This window comes from Scyliorhinus torazame, chromosome 7 (assembly GCF_047496885.1).
Source record: "Scyliorhinus torazame isolate Kashiwa2021f chromosome 7, sScyTor2.1, whole genome shotgun sequence".
Taxonomy (NCBI): Eukaryota; Metazoa; Chordata; class Chondrichthyes; order Carcharhiniformes; family Scyliorhinidae; genus Scyliorhinus; species Scyliorhinus torazame.
The window spans coordinates 74,102,188-74,114,061 of record NC_092713.1 but is presented as its reverse complement, the minus strand read 5'-3'; the positions used below and the strand labels follow the sequence as shown (position 1 = coordinate 74,114,061).

Genomic DNA, 11,874 nt, shown 5'->3' with positions numbered 1-11,874 from the left:
TTCTGATGATGCAGTAATATATGCCTGAAACTAGTTATTTTTCTAACTCCCTGAAGGAGGAGAAAAACAATACCATGCACATGGAAATGATGAGTTCAATAAGTAATACGGCTGCAAATAGAAAATGATATCCGTATTACATTTTACCAAAGCTGAAAACCAAATAAGAAAATCATGTGGTATAAAAATCATACACTTTCTAAATAATACTGTTAAATCTCAATGGCCAAGAATGACCCCATGCCTACTGTGAAATCATAAATTAGGCTTTATGTAGAAATCCAGACATTGAATTATGCACATTTATGAGCAATGTCTCAAGTATGTATTTGAATTAAAACAAATACAGAATTTTAAATCAAAGCACTTGCTCCAAAAATTGGGCAAATTGTAATACAGGTTTTGTGGTTGAATGGGTACAAAGAAACCAATTCTAACTAATATAATTCACTTCACCTTTGAATAGTGCATTGATGAATAAACATAGGCCAGAATAGTGTGAAGGGTGTAAATCAGTGTTCATCACAGATTGCTATCCTCCTATATATCTTTGTAAACATCTACAATTCTTGTGAGGTTGGCAGCATACAGGCATTTTACAATGGTGATGTTGATTTAGGGGTTCTGGAAGAGGCAGATAGTTGTGGCATGTGGCTGGACAAAACAAAGGAGGATCTTGCAGCTTTTGGACACAAGCTGAGCTTTTATCAACTATCTGGGAAGTCAGAGTCCCATGGATCAATTCATTCCTTTGCTTCCAGGAAGAGTGTTTCCTGAGGATAGAGTTTCATCTCAATTAATGTTTCAGTAGGATCAAACTGAGACACCTGTTTAAAAAAAAAAAGAGTATATCATTACATTGCTTCAGTACAAATTTTGTGATGTGTTTAATTAGCTTACTGTTTCACCAGCACAAAAAAAAGAGATTTGAACCAATATAAAAGCAAAATATTTTGGAACCAGTTCTGAACCTTCTGGCAGACCTGTTGAGCTTTTTCAATACTTTTTGTTCTTAATCATAGATTTGATCCATGTAGGGATATTTTATTAATAGTATAGAAGTAGAATATTCAGTAAGAGTTGTCCTCATTTTCCACACATAATAGATCCTATCCCTCGAAATAAGAAACACATCTGAACAAAGGTTAATTGCTCATTTAACCTGGAATCACAGTACCTCAATTGCCATTCACCATACATTGCTATTTTCTGTTCCATTTTCTGTGCCATTTTAGCTTTATTAGTCACATTTGTCCTTTCCAGAGCATAGAGTTTTGTTACTAACTTGATCAGAAATTTGGACATAGGAGCTTGGGTTTTAAGAACTATGCATCACATTTCCAAGCTTTTTAGTCTTCAATGCAGAAACCATGTGGAAGGGAGCGCAGCAAACAGCGTTGAGAAACCTTGGAGGCCAGCACCTACCAGCAGCTTCAATAATGTCAGGATAAGACACATGATAAATATTCAAATTTGACACCGAAGCCGAAGCAATTGATTGCTAATCACTGAACCACCCACAGAAATGCTAATCAGTCGGGATGAACTGATTTCCCTGGTACAGATGATGGGAAATATGCTGGATGATATATTTCCCTTATTTGCATTGCATCACAATGCACCCGTTCCATATCTTGGCCAACATCGTTCCATACACCCAGCAGGAAATCCCACAAGGGGCAAGAATGGCTGTGAAGTTGCCAAATAAAACTGTTTTTATAATTCTCACCTTTGCCCAACTCAGTTCCACTGAAAAATCTGTACAGGGAGGGCAGGAGATCCCTGTTGCATACATTGCTGATGATAGGACTCAAAAATGGTTCAGGCAAGAGAGAAAGAAATATGAATTGTATGATAGTGCTAAGTCTGAATATTTACATTAACAGATTTGAGTCATTTTTCAGCGTTCTGGTTTATATTATGGTCCCCAGCAGTATATTATGTGAAGATCAGAAAAGGAGAAATGACACTTGTGACATTGTATTAAGATTTCATGTCCAAGTCTATAAAAGTTATTAAAGCTGTTCAAAAAATTGTCAGTTAAGTAACAAATGAAAGTAACATTTAAACATTGCTCCACAACAACTAGAGCGTAGTGCCCTAACAGGAACTATTGTGCAAGTGCACTGGGCTGGTGAGAAGGTCATTGTGGTTCATTAGAAGAAAAATTCCTGAAATTCAGCAAACAGGTGGGATGCTAAAACAATGAATATAGGCTGAGAAGTATGAATTATCATCATCATTCCCTGTCATTGCACTGTTGAAGTACTTGAATACTTTTCAGTTGTAATCAATAATGTTAATGCTTACCTTTTAAGTCCATATTTACCACAAAACTTCAGTCGTGTGAACAAAGCACCTACCATGCTAAATTTCTATTTTAGTCAGCTGGTTATACTTTTAATTTAATGAATGAGTTCACATAAACTATTAAAAGATATTTTTTTAAGTGAAAAATATTTGTAATGGCATGAAACTTCCAAAAGAAATAAAAAGCCCAATTTAAACCTATTGTTCATAATTTTTTTTTGATAGATCATATGATGTAAACATTAGCTAAACACTAAAAACGAGGTTGCTTTCAGTCAATAGCCCTGAAAGGGGTCACAGGGATTGTAATGCAGGCAGCAGACCAACTTCAGGCTGCCAGCTAATTTCAATGATTCCAGCTTCCAGCCAGCACCAACAGTGTTGTTGACCATCAGGACTTTGCAGGAGAAACGTATCGGGAGTAGCTAGCACCATTTCATACTAACCCACACCTCTTAAAGGGGAAGTGGAATGAGGTAGGATCAGGTACTGATACGTGTACACACGTGGAGAATACTACAGAATTGCACAACATGGGAGAAATTGGTTTCAAGATTTCTGGAGGCTTCAATGGACACTTACCAGAGGAGGTGGAAAGAAGGCCTTTCTTTATATGCAGAGCCTAGAGGCCCTCAAGATATGCCCATAGAGTGCAGTGGGAGCAGCTAGTTGCAGAGGTAAAATGTCAGGAGTCGAGCTTCATGCTCTGGATGCAGTTTCACAAGAAGTTTAATGAAGCTCACAGGTGTGTTCAAGATCAGTGGATACATCTTTTTTTTAGAAAATATTTTATTGAAGCATTTAAAATTTTCACAGTTTAACACATTAACATTTCTTAAAATATATTTAAAAAAAAAGAACCCCCCAAAAAAACAATGTCCCCAACTGCCTGCGCCCTATTTCCTAGCTATCCGTATACGGAGTTCCCTGTCCTTATTTAACACTGCCATGCCTCCTATTTTCTTCCCCCCTCCCCTAACTGCTGACATTCAATTTTCTTTGAAGAAGTCGATGAAAGGTTGCCATCTTTGGGCAAACCCCTGAGTTGATCCTCTCAAGGCAAACTTGATTTTCTTCCAGGCTGAGAAACCCTGCCATATCGCTGACCCACACACCTGACTTTGGGGGCTCCGAGTCTCCCCCCCATCTCAGCAAAATCCGTCTCCGGGCCACCAGGGAGGAGAAGGCCAGGACATTGGCTTCCCTACCCCCCTTGGCCCCCGGATCATCCGAAACCCCAAATATTGCCAGTTCTGGACTCGGGGATACCCTCCCTTCCAGGACTTCTGATATAACGTCTGCAAATCTCTGCCAGAATCCTCTCAACTTCGGACATGCCCAGAACATATGCACATGTTAGCCGGACTACCCCCACACCGCCCACATCTATCCTCCACCTCCTCAAAGAACCTGCTCATCCGGGCTACCGTCATGTGAGCCCTGTGGACCACTTTGAACTGGATCAGGCTAAGTCTGGCACAGGACGAAGATGAATTAACTCTCTTCAAGGCTTTTTCCCACTTTTCCATTTCCAGCTCTCTTCCCAGCTCCTCTTCCCACTTCTGCTTTACATCCCTGATCGGGGCCCCATCCCACTCCATCGACTCCTTGTATATCACCGAAGTCCTCCCTTCTCCAACCCCAGTTTTTGACATCACATTGTCCTGTAGTCCCCTCAGGGGGAGGCGAGGGAAGCTTGGAACCTGCCTCTGGAAAAAGTTCCGGACCTGAAGATATCGAAACCCATTCCCACCTGGTAACTCAACCTCCTCCTCTAGTGCCTCCAAGGTCGGAAAGCCCTCCTGGATAAATAAGTCCCCAAATCTCTCAATCCCTGCCTGCTGCATCTCCTGAAGTCCCCATCCAGCCTCCCCGGGATAAACTGGTGATTGTTACAGATCAGAGACCACACTGACGCCCCCTCTAATCCCATGTGCTGCCTTCATTGCCCCCACACCCATAGGGCTGCCACCACCAAAGGGCTTGTAGAGTACCGAGCTGGCGAAAATGCCGTTAGTAAAGCCTCCAAACACGTGCCCTGACAGGATGCCGCTTCCACTCGCTCCCAGGCGGCCCCTCCCCCACTACCCACTTCCTGACCATCGATATGTTGGTTGTCCAGTAATAATTAATAAAGCTCGGGCGGGCCAGGCCCTCCTCCATGTGATCCAGCTCCAGAAGTGCCCTCTTTCCTCTCGGGGTTTTCCCCGCCCATACAAAACCTGTAATCGCCGCATTTATTTTCCTAAAAAAAGCCTTTGGGACAAAAATCAGAAGGCATTGAAAAAAGAAAGGCAGTCTTGGGAGGACTGTCATCTTCACCGTCTGGACCCTTCCTGCTAACATTAGCGGGAGCATGTCCCACCTGTGGCAATCCCTTTTCATTTGGTCGATCGCTTTGCCCAGATTTAACTTGTGGAGCTGCCCCCACTCTTCAGCCACTTGAATCTCTAAATATCTGAAACTCCCCGCAACCACTTTAAAATTAACTCCCTCAGTCTCCTTTCCTGTCCCCGCGCCTGGATCACAAACATCTCACACTTTATCGTATTCAGATTGTAGCCTGAAAATCGCCTAAATTCTCCCAGTACCTCCATGATTTCAGTCATCCCCCTACCGGGTCTGTAACATAAAGCAGCAGTCATCCGCATAAAGAGAAACCCTGTGCTCCACTCCCCCCTCACTATTCCACGCCATGCACTCGATGCTCTAACGGCCATTGCTAAAGGCTCTATGGCCAGGGCAAACAGTAATGAGGAGAGCGGGCATCCCTGCCTTGTCCCTCTCACGAGATTAAAATATTCTGACCGGGTTCTGTTGGTTCTCACATTTGCCACCGGGCCTGAGGCAACAGCCGGACCCAGTCCACAAATCTCTGCCGAACCTGCCTAAGATATCCCATAGGTACTTCCACTCCACCTGGTCGAAAGCCTTCTCCGCGTCCATGGCTACTACCACCTCAGCCTCACGCCCCTCGGCTGGTATCATTATAACATTGAGAAGCCGCCTAATATTAGACGTCAGGTGCCTGCCCTTCACGAACCCAGTCTGCTCCTCACCTATTACCTCCGGGACACAATCAGCTATTCTGGTGGCCAAGATCTTTGTCAGTAATTTAACATCCACATTCAAAAGGGAAATTGGTCTGTACGATCCACAGCTCTCCGGGTCCTTGTCTCGCTTCAGGATGAGAGAGATTGATGCCTGTGATAGCGTTGGGGGATGCATTCCTAACTCCTTGAATTCATTGAAAGCCTTGACTAACAGTGGTCCCACTAGCCCCGAAAACCTTTTGTAGAATTCCACTGGGAATCCGTCAGGTCCCGGGGCCTGACCTGTTTGCATTGCCCCCAATCTGTCTATCACTTCACTGAGCCAAATTGCCCCCCCCCCCCCCGGGTTCAGATTCGTATAAACAGCTATAAAATTCACGGAACACGTCATTAACCGCACCCGGGTCCCTCACTACTTTCGCCCTCACATCCTTAATTTTCCCTATCTCTCTTGCCACCTTCTGCTTCCTCAGCTGATGTGCCAACATCCTACTAGCTTACTCCCCATATTCGTACACTGCCCCTTTTACCCTCCTCAGCTGTCCCTCCGCCTTGCCTGTGGAAAGGAGTCCAAAATCCATTTGAAGTCATAGAACATTACAGCGCAGTACAGGCCCTTCGGCCCTCGATGTTGCGCCGACCTGTGAAACCACTCTAAAGCCCATCAACACTATTCCCTTATCGTCCATATGTCTATCCAATGACCATTTGAATGCCCTTAGTGTTGGTGAGTCCACTACTGTTGCAGGCAGGGCATTCCACGCCCTTACTACTCTCTGAGTAAAGAACCTACCTCTGACCTATATCTATCTCTATATCTATCTCCCCTCAATTTAAAGCTATGTCCCCTCGTGCCAGACATCACCATCCGAGGAAAAAGGCTCTCACTGTCCACCCTATCCAATCCTCTGATCATCTTGTATGCCTCAATTAAGTCACCTCTTAACCTTCTTCTCTCTAACGAAAACAGCCTCAAGTCCCTCAGCCTTTCCTCATAAGATCTTCCCTCCATACCAGGCAACACTCTGGTAAATCTCCTCTGCACCTTTTCCAATGCTTCCACATCCTTCCTATAATGCGGTGACCAGAATTGCACGCAATACTCCAAATGTGCCGCACCAGAGTTTTGTACTGTTGCAACATGACCTCATGGCTCCGAAACTCAATCCCTTTACCAATAAAAGCTACCACACCGTACGCATTCTGAACAACCCTCTCAACATGGGTGGAAACTTTCAGGGATCTATGTATATGGACACCGAGATCTCTCTGCTCATCCACACTGCCAAGAATCTTACCATTAGCCCAGTACTGTTATTCCTTCCAAAATGAATCACCTCACACTTTTCTGCATTAAATTCCATTTGCCACCTCTCAGCCCAGCGCTGCAGCTTATCTATGTCCCTCTGTAACTTGTAACATCCTTCCGCACTGTCCACAACTCCACCGACTTTAGTGTCATCTGCAAATTTACTCACCCATCCTTCTACGCCCTCCTCCAGGTCATTTATAAAAATGACAAACAGCAGTGGCCCCAAAACAGATCCTTGTGGTACACCACTAGTAACTGGACTTCAGTCTGAACATTTCCCATCAACCACCACCATTTGCCTTCTTCCAGCTAGCCAATTTCTGATCCAAACTGCTAAATCACCCTGAATCCCATGCCTCCGTATTTTCTGCAGTAGCCTACCGTGGGGAACCTTATCAAATGCTTTACTGAAATCCATATACACCATATCAACTGTTTTACCCTCATCCACCTGCTTGGTCACCTTCTCCAAGAACTCAATAAGGTTTGTGAGGCATGACCTACCCTTCACAAAACCGTGTTGACTATCTCTAATCAAATTATTCCTTTCCAGATGATTATACATCCTATCTCTTATAAACCTTTCCAAGATTTTGCCCACAACAGAAGTAAGGCTCACTGGTCTATAGTTACCGGGGTTGTCTCTACTCCCCTTCTTGAACAAAGGGACAACATTTGCTATCCTCCATTTGCTAAGTCTCTGGTGCTCTTTCAGGAGCTCCTCATTCGGGGACTCCGCATATCTCCTATCCACACGCAAGATTTCTCCTACTAGCCAGTCGAGCTCTGCCCCTTCAGCCCTCTCCCTATGGGCCTGAATCAAAATATATTCCCCTCTGAATACCGCTTTCAATGCCTCCCACACAACCCCAGCCGTGGTCTCTGACGTGTCGTTGGTGTTTATATACCCCCGAATGGTTTCCCTCACTCGCTCACATATCTTATCGTCTACTAACAACCCTGCATCCAGCCTCCACTGTGGGCGCTGAGAGTTTCCAGTGTTCACCTGTAGGTCTAGCCAATGTGGCGCATGGTCCGATACTACGATTGCTGAATACTGTGTCCACTACCCCCGCTTATAATGTTTTGTCCAATATAAAAAATAAAAAAAAAATCGATCCTGGAGTACACCTTGTGAACATGAGAGTAGAATGAATATTCCTTACTCCTTGGCTTCTCAAATCTCCACGGATCAGCACCTCCCATGTGCTCCATGAACCCTCGCAGCTCTTTTGCCATTGCTGACACTTTCTCCGACCAAGGATCTAAGACCGAATTAAAATCACCCCCCATGATCAATCAGTGTGAGTCGAGTTCCGGGATTTTCCCAGCATCTTCCTAACAAACGCGACGTCGTCCCAGTTTGAGGCATTTATATTCACCAGCACCACTGCCATTCCCTCCAGTTTCCCACTCACCATGATAAATCTGCCTCCCGGGTCTGTCACCATTTTCCCCACCTCGAACGCCACCCTTTTGTTAATCAGGATGGCCACCTCCCTTGTTTTGAAGTCCAATCCTGAATGAAACACCTGCCCGACCCATCCTTTATTCAGTCTAAATTGATCCTCCAGCTTCAAGTGTGTCTCCTGTAACATGGCCACGTCCGCCTTTAACTGTCTCAAGTGTGCGAACACACAGGCCCTCTTGACCGGCCCATTCAGGCCACGAACATTCCACGTAATAACCAGTCAGGTCGGGGGGGCTCTTGCCCCCCTCCCCTGTTGATCAGCCATGACCTGTCAGAGGCCAGCCCCTAGCCCATGGCTCGCACCTCCCCAGATCCTCCCATCGGCGGCAACCGCCATCTAGTCTCCATCTCCAGCCTCCTGGAAGTCCCCAAATCGTCAGCAGTACCCCCCCTCCTCCTCCCACCTCATCACTTTTCAGCTCACCCACCACTTTGCTTCCATGAGTTAGCCTTACCAGCTAACCTAGCAGCTCCACCCCTGAAGCCTAAAAGTCTACCCGCTGCTTGATCTTTTACACCCCAGCTCTTAACATAAGTTTTCAGAACAATAGCACCTTACAAATGTAAGGTAATGCATTTTGGAAGGTCTAATGCAGGAAGGGAATATACAGTGAATGGTAGAACCCTCAAGAGTATTGAAAGTCAAAGAGATCTAAGAGTACAGGTCCACAGGTCACTGAAAGGGGCAACACAGGTGGAGAAGGTAGTCAAGAAGGCATACGGCATGCTTGCCTTCATTGGCCGGGGCATTGAGTATAAGAATTGGCAAGTCATGTTGCAGCTGTACAGAACCTTAGTTAGGCCACACTTGGAGTATAGTGTTCAATTCTGGTCGCCACACTACCAGAAGGATGTGGAGGCTTTAGAGAGGGTGCAGAAGAGATTTACCAGAATGTTGCCTGGTATGGAGGGCATTAGCTATGAGGAGCGGTTGAATAAACTCGGTTTGTTCTCACTGGAACGAAGGAGGTTGAGGGGCGACCTGATAGAGGTCTACAAAATTATGAGGGGCATAGACAGAGTGGATAGTCAGATGCTTTTCCCCGGGGTAGAGAGGTCAATTACTAGGGGGCATAGGTTTAAAGTGAGAGGGGCAAGGTTTAGAGTAGATGTACGAGGCAAGTTTTTTTACGCAGAGGGTAGTGGGTGCCTGGAACTCGCTACCGGAGGAGGTGGTGGAAGCAGGGCCGATAGTGTCATTTAAGGGGCATCTTGACAAATACATGAATAGGAAGGGAATAGAGGGATACGGACCCAGGAAGTGTAGAAGATTGTAGTTTGGTCGGGCAGCATGGTCGGCACGGGCTTGGAGGGCCGAAGGGCCTGTTCCTGTGCTATACATTTCTTTGTTGTTTGAGTGCAAAAAGCAAACACAGCCTCCACTTAAGGCCCAAACTCAATGGCCCACCCCTCCCCCTTTACAACATCTTATCAATCCCATCCCCTTCAAACAGAGCCCCAAACAATAGAAGTGTAAACAAACAGGGTAAATGGAGAGACAGAAAAAATTATTTATGTAAAAACTCGAACAGATGTCTTTCCCTCTTAGACCATCTTAATTTGAAAACTCTTCTTCTCCCCCTCCATTCTTTTTTTTTCAGTGGATACATCTTCAAATGGCATTTTTCATCCAACTGCACCACAGCCTCAGACATGCTCACTTGCTGTACTCGCGTCACTCACCACCCAACAATCCATCAATATGGCCTCATACATGACATTCACAGGCTAAGCATTGCTGCAAGCCTCACACACAGATTAATCAGCCTGCACACCATCAGCTATGCAACCACAACAGCTGAAACATATTCCACCACAGACTAGGCAGTTTTGCACTGCATGTCAGTCATACAGTCATCATACTCCCTTATTTTTCTGAGCAACGTATTCTGTACTTCTGAGAAATGGGGCAGGTGACAGCTTGTCCTAACCTACCTTCCAAACATAATTCCCCTGGCAATGATAAACCTATTTCCAAAGGTGTTGCTCTTAAATCCAACTCCAACTATATTCCCTATACACATACGACTGCGTGGCAGAATTTGGTTCCAACTCCATCTGCAAGATTGCTGATGACACGACCGTAGTGGGTCGGATCTCGAATAACGACAAGTCAGAATACAAGAGGGAGATCGAGAACCTAGTGGAGTGGTGTAACACCAACAATCTAACCCTCAATGCCAGCAAAACTAAAGAGTTGGTCATTGACTTCAGGGAGCAAAGTACTGTATACACCCCTGTCTGCATCTACGGGGTCGAGGTGGAGATGGTTGACAGCTTCAAATTCCTAGGAATGCGTATCACCAAAAACCTGTCCTGGCCCACCCACGTCGACACTACGACCAAGAAAGCACAACAGCGCCTTTACTTCCTCAGGAAACTAAAGAATTTTGGCATGTCCGCACTGACTCTTACCACCTTTTACAATGCACCATAGAAAGCATCCTATCTGGCTGCATCACAGCCTGGAATGGCACCTGCTCGGCCCAAGATGGCAAGAAACTTCAGAGAGTCGTGAACACAGCCCAGTCCATCACACGAACCTGCCTCCCATCCACTGACTCCATCTACACCTCCCGCTGCCTGGGGAATGCGGGCAGCATAATCAAAGACCCCGCCCACCCGGCTTCCTCACTCTTCCAACTTCTTCCATCGGGCAGGAGATACAAAAGTCTGAGAACACGCACAAACAGACGCAAAAACAGCCTTTCCCCACTGTCACCAGGCTCTTAAACGACCCTCTTATGGACTGACCTGATTAACACTACACCCCTGTATGCTTCACCCGATGCCGGTGTTTATGTAGTTACATTGTGTATCTTGTGTTGCCCTATTATATATTTTCTTTCTTTTCATGTACTTAATGATCTGTTGAGCTTCTCACAGAAAACTACTTTTCACTGTACCTCGGTACACGTGACAATAAAGCAATCCAATCTCCTTACTTTGATGGAAGAATTGGTAGTCACCATCACAGAGTGGCCAATGATAAGGTCGCTGCCAACGGTGGGGCTGAAATCATCAAAGATGATAACTTCATATCTACACTTACTCACTTCAAACGTTTCTCCCATTCCACAATCTTTTCTGATTTAGAAACTGCAGATGGTTTAAGCAGGAAGCATTTGCCTTCTCCATTGTGCCTTCACCATAATCCTACACTTGTGTCTTTCTTCTTTTGAATACCCAAGAATTGCGAATTGGTCTGGCAATGGTGGAGTTGGAAAAGATGGAAGAGCAGAAAGGCAACAATGATCATCACCATACCCTCGCACTTGCAGCCACCAGCACAGTTACTGACATTATGCTGTCCTCTAAATTGTGCACAAAGTTTGCACTGTCTCAGAGCACAAGGAACACGACGACAGGCACAACTTTGGGAATACATAAGGGTGATAATTTGACTTTTATATGCAATATAGCTCAATTTTATTTCTAAATTAAGTTTGCAATGTTTATTTTGTGGTAGCTTTTATTTTGGCCAAACAGATGATGCGATGATCAGTCACAGAGAAAAGGTAAGGTGCAAGATTGTTGGTGAATGAGGAACTGGGGATGCACCTCTGGTGTTCACCGAGGATCTCTCCTTGCTCCCTTCCTATTTCTCAAATATATGATGCCCATGGCCAACTTCATCTGAAAGTACTGCATTAGTTTTCACATGTAGGCTAACAAAGCCCAGCTCCACCTTACCACCACATCTCTCAACTTCTCCACTGTTGTTAAAT

The 11,874-nt window shown here is 45.1% G+C and overlaps 1 protein-coding gene across 3 annotated transcripts in view; it reads right to left on the bottom strand.

Annotated features, from left to right (window-relative positions):
• Window positions 1-250: 250 nt before the first annotated feature.
• Window positions 251-11,874, bottom strand: part of faf1 (Fas (TNFRSF6) associated factor 1) — a 612,606-nt gene continuing 600,982 nt past the window's right edge. For all 3 annotated transcript variants that reach the window (XM_072510911.1, XM_072510913.1, XM_072510912.1), the window contains one exon: window positions 251-827. In XM_072510911.1, the coding sequence (XP_072367012.1) occupies window positions 744-827 (84 nt within the window). In that variant the 3' untranslated portion in view covers window positions 251-743. The remainder of the gene's footprint in view (window positions 828-11,874) is intronic.